Source organism: Neospora caninum, chromosome XII, assembly GCF_000208865.1.
Source record: "Neospora caninum Liverpool complete genome, chromosome XII".
NCBI classification, from domain to species: Eukaryota; Apicomplexa; class Conoidasida; order Eucoccidiorida; family Sarcocystidae; genus Neospora; species Neospora caninum.
The window spans coordinates 5220794-5237323 of NC_018398.1; the positions used below are offsets into that span (position 1 = coordinate 5220794).

The 16530-nt window shown below is 51.1% G+C and overlaps 4 protein-coding genes across 4 annotated transcripts; 1 reads left to right on the top strand and 3 right to left on the bottom strand.

The window, feature by feature from the left end:
* Positions 1-578: 578 nt before the first annotated feature.
* Positions 579-1544, top strand: NCLIV_066850 (conserved hypothetical protein; the record flags this gene model as incomplete). Its single annotated transcript, XM_003886236.1, has 1 exon — positions 579-1544. One exon carries the CDS (start codon positions 579-581, stop codon positions 1542-1544), a length of 966 nt encoding a protein of 321 aa, XP_003886285.1.
* A 1194-nt stretch (positions 1545-2738) lies between these two features.
* NCLIV_066860 (conserved hypothetical protein) lies at positions 2739-4120 on the bottom strand (the record flags this gene model as incomplete). The annotated part of the gene is made up of 2 exons (XM_003886237.1): positions 2739-3136; positions 3544-4120. 2 exons carry the CDS (start codon positions 4118-4120, stop codon positions 2739-2741), a joined length of 975 nt encoding a protein of 324 aa, XP_003886286.1.
* Positions 4121-7900: 3780 nt separating this feature from the next.
* On the bottom strand, positions 7901-8386 carry NCLIV_066870 (hypothetical protein; the record flags this gene model as incomplete). The annotated part of the gene is made up of 1 exon (XM_003886238.1): positions 7901-8386. The coding sequence occupies one exon, from the start codon at positions 8384-8386 to the stop codon at positions 7901-7903; it is 486 nt and encodes a 161-aa protein (XP_003886287.1).
* Positions 8387-10994: 2608 nt separating this feature from the next.
* NCLIV_066880 (conserved hypothetical protein) lies at positions 10995-16189 on the bottom strand (the record flags this gene model as incomplete). The annotated part of the gene is made up of 7 exons (XM_003886239.1): positions 10995-11162; positions 11633-11808; positions 12315-12615; positions 13095-13238; positions 13517-13801; positions 14327-14607; positions 15361-16189. 7 exons carry the CDS (start codon positions 16187-16189, stop codon positions 10995-10997), a joined length of 2184 nt encoding a protein of 727 aa, XP_003886288.1.
* Between the last annotated feature and the right edge of the window lie 341 nt (positions 16190-16530).

Sequence of the window (16530 nt, forward strand, 5' to 3'; positions counted from 1 at the left end):
GCGCGAAAATCTCGCACAAAACACGAGACTTCCTCGCGTGAGGCCAGTCGCAGGATGGAGGCGACAGACACTGCCTGAGAGCGGCCAAAACGCTTCACTTGCGGACCGCCTTCGGCGACGCCTGGCTGCGAATTCAAGTTTGAAGCCCGCGAGTCCGCCGTAGCCAGCAGCTTTCCGTCCACACTGACATCAACAGCGCTCGTGTGCCGACCGTTTTCGCACGCTCTTCTCGTGTTCCAGATGAGCGCGTGTTTCTCCCGCTTCCTGGGAACTGTCCGTTCACTACGGGCAGATATTTGCAGTTTCACCGTTCGGGCTTTCTCCGCTGCTCCGAGGCCTGTCACCAATGCGTGTTTTTTGAAGACACGAAGACTTGTTTCCTTTCCGTTCGGTACCAGGCGAGTGTCGGTCGCACACTCGCGACACCAGGGGTGTTGAGAAAGCGTCTTCCTTCCGGGGTGTATTGGCCATTCATAGGGCACCGGCAGGACTGTGTCTTTCTCCGTGTCTCCCTCTCCAGTTGTCAACAGCATGAGGCCCCGCATCAGACGGACTGAACAGAGCGATTTTTCACGGAAATGAAGTCAAAGAAGAAAGCTCACGGAGACAGAAAGAAACACCGTCACCAGGAGAAACATAAGGACAAACGGCGCCACCGAAGACCGTCTTCGTCTTCGGACTCTTCCGCTTCTCTGTCTCGCTCGCCTGTTCGGAAAAAGATACGAGGGAGGAAGCCCGATTCATCTGCGTCGACTACTCAACGCGAGATTTCACCGCCGCCTCGCGTCTTTCCCCCATCTCCCCGGTCGTACGGTCGAGATGCGCGCGCAAACTGTGCGTACGCCTTGGACGACCGAAGTCGACGTCGAACACGCCGGCGGTCCTCCTGCGAAAACGAGGTCGTCAGTTTCACATACAGCCGGCCGACTGTAGACGCCGCGAGTTCAGAAGCAGCGGAGGCGGACCACACGCGAACTCTACGCAGTTCTTCCGTCGTCGCTAAGGTGGCGGCGGCGACTCTGAAGAATCGTTCACCAGCTACCCGCGAAGAGAGAGGGGCTCCCGAGCAACTGATTCCTTCCGAACGCCTTGCTCACGGCAGCTCTGAGAATAGAAGGAAGGCGCACGTTGGAGTCCGTGACGGCTTCTCGGGAGACAAGAGTCTTGGCAAACCTGACCGGCCAGGAATAGAAGACAGTTCGGCACTCGCAGCGTCCTCGTACGAACTCAAAACCTACCACAAAGCATTCGGTTTAGATGTAGGTGGCTACGCGTTTGTTGGTGAAGAGGAGTCCTTTCCTCTCTCCGACTCCCGGCGCGAGGAAGACAGACGACCCCTGGAAGCTGCAGTCGCAGCCGGAGCGGCAGCGTCGCTGCTCCATGGGTCTCTGGTTGAAGTGAAAGGGACCGAACGACCGAGACGCTTTGAGAAAAGGACCAGCAAGACTCACCCCCACCTTTTCTGGCAGTGCTGGAGCTGCGGGGCCGATAATTACAAAACTCGACACCAGTGTTTCAAGTGCAACCGGCTGTTTGCTGCATGAGGTAACTCGAGGGACGGAACTGTAACGTTCAACGGAGAGCCTCTTTTTTCGCCAAAAAGTCACGCAAAGTTTAACGCGTTTCGTGGGAGGGAACGCGCCTCTCCAGCAGCCTACTCGCACGTGGCAAACCGGGGAACTGTAGAACGGATGGGACTCGGGCTCTTCTCTCTTCTGTATGGACCCCGTTCAATTGAGTCTTCGAGTCCTGGCGGACTGAGGCCCTCTCGTGTGCGACTCGGTTCGCTTTGCATTTCGGTAAGATCGTGATCTACCCCGATCTAGAAGCGGGAGCTCTTCCCGGGGCTGCGCACGGGAGGGGCGGCTTTCAAAAGCGTAGGCGACCAATTAAGCTACCGTCACAGTGCGAAGCATTTGAACTGCCACGTGCGTACACTTTGTTGGACATGCAAACCACATGTCCGGTGCCTGGCATCTGTCCAGTTTTTGTGTTGGGACATTGTCTTTTCAATTGCTCGCAAGACTTCAAAGTCCTCAGCTCTGGAAAAGGACTCCATGACATCACACCTATTCTGACACTGTCTGCAGCTTGTCAGCAAGCACAGAGTCACCAGACCAGCCATCCTTTTTGCCTCCTGACTCAACCGTGGCGTGTGCGTGGCCATTTCGTGCAGTGTTTGCGGTGTATCTACACTGCACCAGCGGTCGAAGGATGTTCAGAAAGGAGCGGAAATTGCTCTATGTCGAGCACGCGCGGGCAAATCCCACGGAAAAACACTTCTGGAGCGTGCATCACCACCCTGGGCCCGAACGTGAGCCTACGACTTCCCCACTTTTTTTGGAAAAGGTCCAGGCGGCACTCGCGCATGTACCCACCCCCTTCACACAACGGAAAAACTATTTCACATCAGCCCACGGTCTGGCAGCGGCAACGACGCAATAGGTATTACCTCAGTGAACAGCACTTGCATATCCACGCTTCAGCGCGGGAAGCACGCCTACGAAACCGTTGAGATTTGAAACAGGTAGTTTGTATAAACCGAGGAATCCCATTTGATAATGTGTAAGAGGGAGTCTGGCTTCAGTTGTTGTCTGATGGGTTTTGAAACAGTTTTTCTGGTAAAGTGTCTAGAGCGGCCGCCACACGCGGCTGCTCGTCAGAACGGTGAGTCTGAAACCGCGAGAAACAAAACTCGTCTCTGGGATGGTTTCTGTGCACTCAGTGTGTTTGCCTCTCTAGTCTTCTGCTTCGCTCCATATATCGGAGAGCATCCGACAGACGTCAGCGAGAGGAACAGGCTGAATAAAAGCAGGAAAGGGTCCGGTCCGCATGCGCAGAACAGCCTCCAGCTGCAGAAGATGGATTTGCTGTTCCCTTCGTGCCTTGGTTCTTTCGGCGCGTCTGCCCACGACCGTTCCCAGCATGCAGCGAGACGGCGCATCTACCTCGTTCACGTGAAGCCGGGAATTCCTCGGCAAGTCTTTGGAACCTGTTGCGGCAGGAGACAACCGCGAAGAGTCCACTTCCGGCCTTGACGCCACCACGCGTCGGTGGGCACTTACGTGAGAAGGGGCGCCCGCTGAGGAAGCCGCCACACGGGCACAGAACTGAGAAGAAAGCGGGGTCGAAGCACCTGCGAAAAAAACGGGGAGAAACATTCGGTTGTGCCGTCGTTGGTAAAAGCAGCTGCTGGACACAAACGTTTTGGCAGCCTCACAGAACGCAGGACGGATCGGGCGTTGTGTCGAGGTACCAAATGTAACCGTCCATATAAACAGTTAGGTGCGGTGGAAGAACGCGAGTACTGAGTAGCTCTTTGGCGACCGCTGAACCGATCAAACGTGTGTGAAGAACCCCTATTGTGTTGAAGACGGCACACTTCGGCCCCTTGGGGTCGGAGACTGGCCGCCGTCCTCTCCCTGCTCCACACATGTAGCAGTGTACAGCGTGCAGTACCTTCCTTTTTTGGTCGTCTCGCCGCCCGTTCAATTCCTTCGGGAAGATGTTCCTTCATCACTCTCTGTCCATGCACTGCGTCACAGAGAGGATCATGTGCCGCCAAGAAAGAATGGACCCGGGTTACCGGCCTCTCTCCAGTGCCGTTTTCTTCGACGGACGCTGAAAGCTTCTTGGAATTGCTGAACCGGCCGTGCCCTGGACATACGCCGGGTTCCAGGAAGTAGCTGCACCAGCTGCACGTTTCCAATTGCCACCCAAGGAGGTTTGATGTCTGGAGTTCTCTGAGGTAAAGACCGGAGTCCGAATAGATGTCGAAAAAAAAAGCGCTTCTCGGCTTTCCTGCCCTCGAGAGCCCTTCAACATTGAAGACTGGGGTCTTGGTCGCAGAATGTGTACCCAGCTTCCCCTGCAAAACCGCCCCGTAGTACCTTGAGACGTTTGGGCACGCTCCGCGTCCCCATGTCGGCCGGCGGTGCCTTCGTGTGCCCTTCTGAGAATCGCAAGCGTCCAGAAAAAAAAGGGTTCCTGCAGGCGCGGCAGCCCCCGCAGCGGAGGCTGGGCCTCGTGGGATCGTAGAGGCAGTTTTGGACCAGTTAGACGAAATGCTGGCTCGAGAGATGAATTCAGAACAAAGCAGGAACGACGCCAACTGACACATCTCTGATGACGCCGCTCTTCGGCGAAGCACGTGGGTACGCAAAAGAATCGGGTGTAAAAGGTCAAGACGAAAGCATGAGGAACAACGGAAACGGCGTCGATCACACCCCGACAGAGACTGCGTTCTAGCGAGGACGCGCGCCGAAGACCTCCGGAGAAAGAGGTCGTCCCCTAGTCAAAAAAGATGCTTTCCAGCAAAAGGTACCCGGACACAGCAAATAAAAGGAAATCAGCCAGGAGTCACTTCTCATCGCTGGAATGAGTTCGCAAGTTCCCTTCACTGTCCACGAGTTTGCGAGCACATGCCCGACTGGTCGATGCTTCGTAGAGGATTTTGGTAGGGAAACTCTTATCCTTCAAACGCGAAAGGACGAACACGGATTACAGACCCGCTTCGTTACACACGTCGCACAATATCTAGAGAAAAAAAGAGTGGAATTTCTCTATCACATGCTTGACGGGAGATGTGAAGTGGACGATGTCCGTGACTTCGCGTTTCTGTAGCCCTGAGAGACTGGCATGCATGCATGCAAAACGCGAACCCAACGGTCATGGCAGGAACGTCGAAAACGGGTATTGCTGCATTGTAAACGCCATGCTAAAGTAGCATCCGTCGACGACTACACATCACACCGCCTGAAAGGCCCAGTTATCTGAAATGCAAATGCAACACACAACGCTTCGTCACGAGTGTGTGAGTCGCCATGAACCGGACGACGACAGACACAGACACACACAGCCTCGGGATATACAGGCGGACCAAAACCAGAATTAACAGGAGGTATCACGGATATGTTTACTAGCAAAGCCTGCGCAGGATGCATGTATCTGCACAGTCGGCGACGACCACAGATCCTCGGCAACTCTTCAGGGCAGTACCGCCTTCGGGATTTCTGCTTTCTTGTTATGTTGAAGATGTCAGCACAAGCGGCTCCTCACTATCGTCTCTCTCGTTTCCAGATTCTCCAGTTTGGCTCGATCGGCATGATCTTCTTCCGAAGTGTATTCTTGTCGACTGGAGCTTCTGCGACTCTATGTACCAGGAGACCGGGTGACGATGATTTTTGACACAAAGAGGAACCTGGGACGAGCAGCAGTCAGAATTCACCGACAACCATACTTTTCCATTCACGTTATACAGCAAGAAGATGAGGTCAATGTGAAGATACAGGGAGACGGAATAGTGTTCCTCTCCGACTCAGCGAATGACCATCTGGAACGAAAGGTCTCAGACGAAACCAACAGCCACGCGGTGTCATTTTGCTCTACTGGTCCTGATTGGGGCAATCATCACCACGTCAGTCATCCACTTCTGCAAGCACGACGTGGCTTCGGCGCTAGAATGAGGGTGCAAGAGGATGCGTAGTCGCAGGTCTCTTCGTTGTGACCAAGCTGCACACTCTGAAAAGTAGATCATGGGTTCTGGCACGCAAAAAGCAAATGTGGCACTGCTGGAGTACGGAACGAGTGTCGAGCCGAAAAAAGTATGCGTCGGGACGCAATGCCTCTCTGTCGTTAATGAACGAGCAATAGTATGACCGGACACCGCCCGCACTGCCCTCGCTCACGCTTGCGCATAATAACTGCCATGAGGCCAGTTTCCACATTGATGCATTTTCACCCAACATGCGAGCCTCGCCAGCATCGCGGGGGCTCTTGTGTCTGTACGATTGCCGCAATGAAGTGCAAGCTGTAGCGCTTGTGAGATGCAGACCATAGGATAAACCGTCGAAACTGATAAAAGGAATTACACTCTCAGCTCTCTCATCAGCGTACAGTTCTGAGTTCCGACGATGAGATGAATCTACCGAGGCCAGGGAATCACCCCAGGCCCCTGCTCTTCCTTGCACCCTTTGGGCAAGTAATAAAATGTGCCTGCAAGAAAGTGGTCCTCCCCAGCCGGCACGAATCTCCGGCTGCTGCTTTGCACACTGTTCGTATGCCGAATCTGTATTTGTTGCCATTCAAGAAAGTTTAACTTGCACTGAGGTTCATCATAAAAACAGTTCTTAGCGGTAATTTCTCGGGGAAGAGTGTGAATATTGCACACTAAATGCAACAAAAACTGTGCTCCTAGTGTTCTGGCCATTGCTCTGTAACATCGTGTGTGTTAGACTTAAATAAAAGGAAGACCGCAATGGGCTCTGACCTGGGGTTAAACAAGTCATGTCGGTAAGCTCTTGATAACTTAGGGGGTAAACTAATGTTCGGCGTAGGCCATAAAAGGAGTGCGTACAAAGTGCAGGATGCACAAACCCACAATGCGGTGACTGACTAGCAGGTGCGAGGTTCGGCGGGGCTGGAGGCATCATCATCTTTTGCTCTGTGACCCTCCTCGATCTCTCTTCCAAGGCTTAACACTTCCGATCTTTTCTTTCGCTTTCCCCGTCCATACTCATGCCTCCGTGCTCCCCCGGATGAACATGACAGAAATTGCCTTGTTCTTTTCGCACAAAGCGCGAGCTTAATGGAGCCCCATTGTGCCGCAGTGTCTACAGGGGCTGCCCACCTTGCTGCGTAGCTGCCCCTGATAGGTTTATCCCAATAAGACGCTTGAAGTCCTGCTATGATCATGCCTTCTGTGCGTGTACACACACGCAATACACGAAGATTGTCAAAATCGCAAGTTCGCAAACTGTGGTTGCGCGTGGCGTGCGTGACGCCAGCCAGAACTCGACATTAGAGTAGCTGGGGCGAAAAAAGCAGACCTATATGCGTCCTTCTTTAGGGACACTTTCCGATTCCAAATTCGAATTGGCCCGCATGTTAACTCAATCGCAGCCCAGTTCTACGAGTCAAAAAAAGATTCGGACAGAGAAAAGGGAACACCCGAGAGGTAGAGCCTGCCCAGTCGCCGTTTGTACCCCCGTAGAGGCTTACCCTTACTTGCCAGTATGACGGACGCACTTTAGGCAGGTGCAGAGCTCCCCTCTGAGCACCTCGGCTTGGACTCCAGAGTCCACCAAGTGATACAGGTACAGATAGATGCAGGCAAGCCTTCAGCTGGAATTCACTGTGCTCAAATGTTTCGTTGCCGATTTCCAACCAGTGGACCGTGTGCTGATACTGGTTTGCGACACTGAACGCCGTACACTGCTGGGACAGTAGGCAACGGATCAACGATCAAGTCGGTGTGTGTAACTTGCTTATACGGCAGGGCACGTGGGATGTACTCTCTCTGCAGAAATGGAATATGTTAACATTGAAAATAGTGGGCCTGAATTCTCGCATCCACAAGCGATCATGTGATGGAAAGAAACTGCTAGGGCTGTGGGCGAAACATGCTGGCAGCATGGCGAAGCACTCGTGATGATTGATTGGGTCCACTCCAGCCGGAGATCGACACTTGGTCTCCACGGAGAACACCCGCCATCCGGGTGTGACGGGTTTTCCACACAAACTTCCAGTTTCCAGATGGTACAAGGAAGAGCGTTTATACCAGGCGGGCGGGAAAACCCGGACAGTCTTGAAGTTCGAGTCCACACCCCGACAGTCGCGGACCACTTGAGCAGAAACTACTTTTTCCGTCACGGGGGCGAGCGTCAAGAGACCAACATTTTCTACAAGACGCACACACATAAAATGTCTGTACGCCCCAGCATCGCAGTCTGTAGCATTCTTGCGCTTAGGGAGACGATACCGGAAGTGTGCCGAGGGAGACGATATCGGAAATGTAACAACCGGTTCCGAACAAGTTGCTCTTTTGACCCATTCCCTGGGTGTTTCCTTCTTTGCCAGACAACGATTAACAGATTTAGGTGACGAAAAAAAATGAAGGCGTTTACAGTTCCTTCGAAGCAATGATTTTCTCCTTTCCGCATGCTTGCAGAACAGTAACAAGAACCGACTTGCCGTCCGTGAAGAGGTTCTTGACTTGCTGGGCAACATCGTCCAAGTTTCCTTCAGAGTCCTTAGGAAGCATCAGATCGTCCTTTGTTTCGCCATTTTCCAGAAGCAAGGTGCAGAAACCATCATCGGACAAGTCAATCAACTGAAATTCTGATCTCTTCACATTGGGCACTTCCATGTTATGAGAGGTCGGGCAAACATCTTCGTATTTCTTGCCGGTGAAGATATCCAAACCGACAATGTGAGCCTTGGCGTGGCCGTGCTTTCCGGTTTTGGAAGTAGAATAATCAACAACTTTGCATGGGTTACCCTTCAGCATGACGAAACCGTTCTTCTTGATCGCTCCCGCCTGCATGGGATACGTGTGGGACGCACCGGCGTCCGCGGTTTCGAAGGTGACATCCTCGGCGTCACTCATTTTGACACTTTTGATTGCACAGAAAAAAACAAAAAACGTGAAAAACAGTCAACGATGCAGGAAAAAAATGAAAACACAAAACAAACAACACAGACGACACCTCGGACTCCCCCTTGGAGCAAAACGTGTGGGGGGGGGGAAAACAAGTCGTGAAACTCTGCAGGCAAGCACGAAGAAAACGGAAAGGAGGGAAGATGGCGTAGTGAAGAAGACCCGCCGCCCCCCGACCATCGAAACGACGCCCTATAAAAAGAACACCTGAGGCTTCTCCAGATGCATGTCGCCGGGAGACAAAACCCTTCACCTTGCTTTGCCCCCGTTCAACCTCCTCGCTGTTTCCCGTTGTAACGCTGCCAGGATCGACAGTGAGGGTCAGTGAGGGGGGCAGTTCGAAACGCATTGAAGCTCCGGTGTCTCCTATTGCCATTCCAACATGCTTCCATTTTTAACTTCACGAGCTACGAGAGTGCATTTCATAAACATAGTCAATCTTCATTTGACACGAACTCTCTTCAGGAAGGTGCTGACGCAACATCAAACGCACCGGCACCACCGCGATGCTTCAGTTCGCGGAGTTGCCTGATTCTACGGATACTACCCACCGTACGGCTTTAAATTTGGGGCACTGAAATTAAAACTCCGTGACAGTGAGAGGTTATGAGGAAATCATTTGTTTCCCAGAGAATAGAAATGGTTCAGGAATTAGCTATGCCGTGAAAAGAGTCGTGCAACTCGAGCTGAATAGGAACCTTCTGGTGCTGCGAATCAACCTACAAGTGGTCTTCAAGGAGGGGTACCCAACGCCGTACCACTTAAAGGGATTCTTAATCTGTACCCATCTCCGCAAGATTATTGCCATGTAGTTTCCCATGCGTCTGTTGCAGGAATGGATGTGTCGGGGGACACATACGGAAAGACACTGAGGGAGACTGGCACAGACTAGGTACGGCGTAAGGTGTCAAAAATGAGAAACCTGTTCTCGGGAAAAAAACGCTGCTGCCCGCCATTTCTAGCACCACAATCAAGTCGTACAGATGAAGCGGAGCAATGAATACGCCTGATAGCAACGATTCTTCGTTAGCTCCGCAAAAATGCAACTGGTGCCGGTGGCGAAGTGGCACCGGGGAACCCGCCGTCCAAGTACTACATGGCAGCTTGTTGTTTGAACTCCGTTAGCACCTGCCTTCCCGCCGCAAGCAACAACTGTATGTCTTTATTCTTCGTGTATATTCATTTGCACGGCCATTTAGAGACTGCCGAGATGAGTCACGGGCGTCTCATCCCTCCATCAAACGACATCACTGTTCAAGCCTGTGGAGCCAGGTGTGTCAGGCTGTACAAATGATATCAAATTCTATAGTTGACGAAAGCTGTCACGGTGCGAAGCCATTGGTGATATAGGCGCGTGCTACGCAGGCTCTCAGACTACGCAGATATGCTACGGGCAGGACGGTAGACACGTGCACTCCGGCGACTGCATCCATTGTTCGAAATATGCGGAGGGATAGGCATACACGGATAGGCAGTGGATTATTAGATACAGAAAAGCATGTGGGTGGCTTGGCAGTTCTGAGCCATGGGTACAGATGAGTCATTGTGGTGAGAGCCAGTACACCGGTGCCGCACTGGTTTGCTGTACAATGGACAGACACATACACCCAGTGCTCGAAGCCGCCGGCGAGACTGTAGTCAAAAATACAGCGCGTTGAATTTTTCAAGACTTTTCTTAGCAGAGGCACGAAGTCTACAGAAAGTTGAAAGAGCGAAAAGGGATACCGTTTTCAAGCACAGCCCTTTTCCCAGAGATAGATCATTGCCGCAGCTCCCCTGCCGATGCAGTGGTAGAATCTTCCACCTCCGGCCGTGCGTACAACCGGGCGGCTCCCAAGTGTGGAGAGTTTGACTTCTCCTCCATCTGTACGAGACCTGAAAATAGCAGACCACAAGCAAGCTTCTACTTATACAGTCAGTTTTGTTTGCACGTCTGAATGCGATGTCAGTTCGCGTACAAAGCCTTTTCACCGGGGAGGCTGGTTCTGTCACAATCACAGTCATCGGCTGGGGGAGAAAGGGCTGTTGCCCTCCTTAAGGGTTTCCAGCACAGATCCAATTGACAGAGTTGTAGTTATAATAGTAAGTTCGCTCCTCATTCTCTAAACAAGCGGGGAAGAGTCTGAGCTGTCCTGGTCTTGCGAACTAACCCGGAAAAATTGCTTCGATTGTCTCTCGCGGCGGAACCCATGCCGGCTTAGTAACCAGAGCCTTGACACATCGCAAATTCTGGACGTCTTTGATGTACATGATTTTTGGCCCTTTCTTTCTTAAATTCGTCTTTTCATGTATCTGAAAAGAAGAGAGGAATGAGAAAACACATTCGCTGCAGCATCTTCATATCCGAAGAATAAGTATGTACCTACATCGCTATAAAAACTCTTTAGGTATCTCACCATTCTGTATCTGCGACCTTCAGACCATCAATCTCTGTTTTCTGTCTATCTATCCAGTCACATCTATGTTTTTCTACCCGCTTTTCATTGACGTGTCTACCCGTCACTGCGCGTCAGACTCTTTGTAGATGTCTACGTATCAAACTATGCGGACCTGCCCATCACGTTGTAAGACTGTTTGCTACTTCCTTGCCGCATCTCGTGGAGTTTGTTCCAACACATACCTCCGGACAGTAGTATTGGGTGGCAGCACGCAGCTTGCCAATGCACTTGGGTTTGGGTGCATTGTATGGACCGAAGACGAGACCAGCTTCATTAAGAGTGTATCCCTGAAGCACGTTTATAGAGTCAAACCAATGTCGTGAACATACTATGGTAGCCTGCCCGGAAACAGCCATCTTCTCTTTTTTCCGAGGCAAACGGCCATCTGGAAACTCTGCTCGAGACTTCGGCGCGCCAACGCCGAAAGGTTTTTGTCTGGGCAAACATTTCGCCAGCAGCTGGTCGCCACGAGCGCTCTATAGGCGCAAACGTGCACTGTGCCTAAATTGATCTATCTATCCAAACAATTGTGAAGACACATATTTTGTTTACATGCACGCGTACCTACATATATATATATATATATATATGCTTTAGGAAGTACAAATAGACATATTTATGCGCCCGTGGAAATGAGTCTCTATATACCTAATGGTGTACGTTGACAATATGCCCTCGTGTGCATGAAACAGCTCCCGTGGCACATTTATGCGAACACGTACATGTAGTTGTCGGACGGAAAAGCAACGGCTCTTACCGGGGGGCACATCAGGACGAAATCAACGAAAGCTTTTCGTTTGCATTCTTCAAGCTTCAGGCCATTTTGGACTGTCCCCTCGGGGCAGCGCAAAACTGGCTGTGCATAATGAAAGGAGAGACAGTGGATGGATATCTCGAGGTTCTCTCTCTCGTAGTACACGTTGCCATTTCCCCCTGAAGACATCCATACGTGTGGCAGGTCCTAAAAGAATGGTGGCTGCTCTGCATCTGTGCAGCTCGCATCTCAAAAGCTCCACTCTTGTCTCCATTTTGCTCCTTTTGTAACATGATCCACCACGGTTTCCGCTGCTGATTTTCTACTGCGTACGCACTGCCAGTTTGAGGTTGCCTGTAAACCCGCTATGTTTCCACGACAAGAATCGTGGCATTTTTCCACTCATACGTGTAGGAAGTTTTTTGGGGGTACTCGAATCGAGTGGCTCTTGGCTTGTCCACGAAGCCGAATTGAGATGTGGGTCGTCGTTTTGTGGTATCTGGAATATAGTCTCGAGGACATCGACGCTTTTCGGACTGAGAAACGCGCAAATCTTTTAAATGATCCATTTTCTGTATCGAATACCATCGTGGACGACAGAAATTTCCTCGCGAGAAAATTTTGCGTGTCTGCGTGCATTTTTCTGCTTTTCCTCAGACAGGTGCCACAACTGCCACACTCTCACCTATCCGCCTGGATAATTTCGTCCAGTCTGGCCGAATGACTTCTTCCACAAGAGAGTTCGGCATCATTAACGAGTAATCAAACGGCTCAGTTTCTCCTCTTCCGAGTAGAATGAATGGAACTTGTCCCAGCATATCGTGACAAGAGGGACGTATGATACCCTCTTCCGTCCTTACACATGTTCGCGCGGGATGTCCGAGTGAGCTGTCGAATATCACAGGTGGATCATTTCCCGCCTCGAGGTAGTCTTCGTATGGAATAGTTTCTGGAGGACAAGCAGCGAATGTTTTGATGACTTCAGTCTGCAGACACACATCCCAAAAGCAGACTGGGGAGATCGTCTGTAGAACGCACTTCTGACCCGATTTTCGCGTACACAAATGACTTCTTTCCTTGCCACACAGCAGCTTCACACTTTGTCTCTGCTTGCCGAGTGAACAGGAACCGAAGTTTCGCCTGGGATACGAGAACATCAAGTTGGAGAAGATACACATGGCTGCACATACAATATAGGTCTATAAGATAAGCAATACTTCATCTCATGCTCCAGAATCGTAAAGGCATCCGTTCAGATTCATGCCATCCAATTGCGAAAACACGATACCGGAGGCATAAGGAATTGCGCGTCAGCGAACCATTCTTCCCAACAAGCTTGCTATGCGTCTATGCGGCTACAACACCAGTAAACGCAAACAATGCTTTCCCCTCCTTCGGCGGTTCCCTGCAGGGTTTTATCTGAGCAAATCGACGACGGTGGTTGCTTCTCAGCCGTATTCCTTACGGCGATGCAGGTCACAAGAGGATGGTTTTCTTCGTCATAGAGGTCGTAGTTGACCAACTCCTTCGCGCCCCCTTTGCACCGTGGCGTAGCAAGGTATTCGCCGCGAAACTTGAGTGTCTTGCTGCACTCCCCACTCCCATCTTTCTGTAGTTCTCAAAGCGCAAATACCACCCAAGGACAGCAGAACACCTCAGGAACACCTGCTCCGAAAATATCGGGCTGCGCCACGCACACGTGCATACATGATTGGAAATTGTATACTGGGACCGGCATCCATACACCTGGTCGGCTCGTAGATGAATCCTTCTGTACAGTTCGGGAATTTTCCAAGCAAGTGCTGAGCAAAAACTAAAGTTAAAAGCGCGTACACAACGACACCGAACGTTTGCCTACTAGTCTGACCTCTATGGTTCGGTCCTTACAAGGAGGGTGCTCTTGTATCCTGGTGGACACTGAGGAATTCTAACAACTTGAGTGGAGACGGCGCACGTCGTTTCATTGAGAGTCTTGGCACCCGGAGGACAGCCGATATAGCCCGGATGGGTGCTGTTATACAAGCACTTGGCCATAGGCGGATCTAACACATAAGGAGGGTCACAACTGGGAAGAGCAGGGAGACGCTCGATTGGTCTACACGGCCCATAACGGTAATCGAGCGGAGTACGTGCTATCCGGTAGCCAATGGGGCAGGTCGAGATCGGTTCAATCTGAAGTGAAACAGACGGTTTGAGGGGACTGAAATATAACAGGAAACTCGACGCTCTTTTTGAAACAAAGGAGGGAGCACCAGTGCCCCAGCAAAGAAGGAAGACATGGAACCAAAACAATGCACGGATCCATGGTGAATGACTCCCTGTTCTCCCGCACCTCTTCGGTCAAGCGAGGAAGTCTCAAGTATACGTATAGAGGGTCAGTACAACACTGTGATACAACATGTTCAACGTGCATGACCACAGAACACCGTTTGTTGTTAGCAGAACGCATTCAGCATACGTCCCGAGTTAAGAACCTGACGCTCTTCTCGGCGCACCGCGTTGCTCTGTTTTTGTTGGCCACCGGTTGGCTGTTTCCTTTCCTGCGGGAGGGTATTCTGATTTATGCATATATTCATGCAGTCGCATGTACGCCAGTAATTTCTGTGGGGTGACAGGGATATGACCATGACTCACGGGACAGAAGGACCATACATGAAGTTGCTACAGGCTGAAGCAGGACCATTTTGAACAGCCTACCTCCGAGACGGTAAAGCAGCGTCCCATGTCCGTGTCGTAGGATCCCGCACCGACACAGGATCCCTGAATTGGGACTTCTTCCCCCAGTGGAGAGGCGCAGAGAGACGTAGATACAGCTTGGTAACCTTTCCGACAGCGAACAAGGCTGTATGCGTCAGTACTGTTCATGACCAGTTTGATGATGATGTCGGGTGGAAGTGTTGACACTGCGTTATAAATATCTGTGTCATTTCCTGTCTGGCGGAGGACCTGGAGAACGGACTGCGCCGTTTCCTGCAGCTCTGTGGAATCGGAACAACGTCGCATTCATGCCACTAAATTTACTTGAACGACGACGTAACGAGTTTAGATCAGCTGAACAAAATATCTTACATAACATTAATTCTGTAAGCCTCATGGTGCAGTGTTGATCTGTGTAAATGTCGATGTGCTAAGGCTATACGGCAAACAATTGAGATCTTTTTGCTCTTGCCCTACGCGTTGGAAATACCACCTGGAACGTGTCTCATTCCGTTCTTTTTTCCGAATGAACGAGTCTCCAACGAAGCGCCATTTCTCTCCTAGAGATCAAACCGTTGCAGCGAAAACGTACACCAAAAACGTACACATAGAAACATGCCTACTACCACAAGCTTCGTAGCCTGACACTTGGGTTCCTGGAGACGACTTTCATTGTTGTTCCCCCTTGAAGTGAACGAAAAACGAAGCTAGTCACACACGGATTATTTGATACTGGGAGTAAACGAAAGAGAAGTGCTGCGTCCGCTAGGAACCGTCAATGCTGCAGAAGCATATTGCTCAGGACTCGCTTGCCATCGTCGGATCGTCATAGTGACGAACGGGGAAGAGTAAAGCATGGTCAGAAGGAAGGCGAGAGGGATGGAACTCAGCACTACGGTGCCGATCATACCATGGCATTAATAGCGACGCTGATATCGGATTTTAGCATCGTGAAGAATGTCGAGTCTGCATCAACAGCCTACTCCACAATGGTGATCCTGTCTCTTTCGTAACATGCAATGGAGGAGGCTAACCGGGGGAGTCTGGCCCGTAGAGTCTGACTAAGTCGTTCGTCTTTGAGATATGTTCCGCAAGTGGGAAGTAACTGCCCCGGTGTGCCTCCCGAGTCGCTGTCCCATTTTTCCTGAGATGGACCAGCGGATCGTTGCCTTGGTCAACGGGCATGTCGTATTGATCCGGCAGGAACTGCGCCTTGATTTTCCCCCATGCACTCGCTGTTGTAGAAGAGCTTGGCGCACCATGGATAACGTTTGATCGATCTTCTGAAGAGGAAACAGACCTTCCGTTTTGTCGGAGTCGAGAACCGACAGTTGTTGCTTCCCCAGTGTCGGATGATACGAATCGTGTTTCCGATTCCTTGTCCCGAACATCTTGCGACGGTGAGGATCCAAAAGGATTGCCTGGTAACCAATACTGGACGGTAACACCTCCGTCTGGTTTGACAGAAGATGTCTTCGTAGTGAGGTTGGCGCTAATCTCCGTTCTGTTCCACCTGGCCTGTAGCACTCCGACAACTTCATGGTTCGCGGATGAAAATGTTCCAGAATATGGGGGAGTTTTTGCGAAATCCAGCTGGTTACTCTTCTGCGAGCTGCCAACTAAGGGTGAAGAAACATAGGGAATAAAGTTTTGAAACTTCCCCGCCTCAAACGGCTTTACCGTTGGGTAGTATTCTAAGTCGTCGAAGGGGTACTGGGTAGAGCACAGCAAGGTTCTAAGGTAGAAGAGGCTGCCAAGATACAGAAGAAAATGATGCAGCAGGATGCGTCTCCACCTTAGCATTCTTCCTAGTTGAAAGCAAAGGACACAGTGGTGAGAAGTACAACCAGCTGTTACCGGCATGTATCCAACGGTGACTGCCGGGGAGCCGGGCGACGTGGATGGAATGAATTCCCACGTGAAAAAATCTGAAGGTTCACCAATTTGTTTGCAGCAGTGATAACAAACACGTGGACCACACTAATTGGCAAGTGTTTAAACTGGAGTAGCGTGACATGCGAAAGAAGCCAAAAAGTGACACACTGCCAAATGAGCTGCCGTAGCTGCATCCCACTAATCTCCCCACATCCCATGCCAGCGGTGCTTAAAGTAAAGGGGCGAAAGAACATTTGGTGTGCAGTCGCGTTTCTTTGTGCATTCGCCTACTTGATCTGCTGGATGTTCTGCACGACACCTGAAGATTC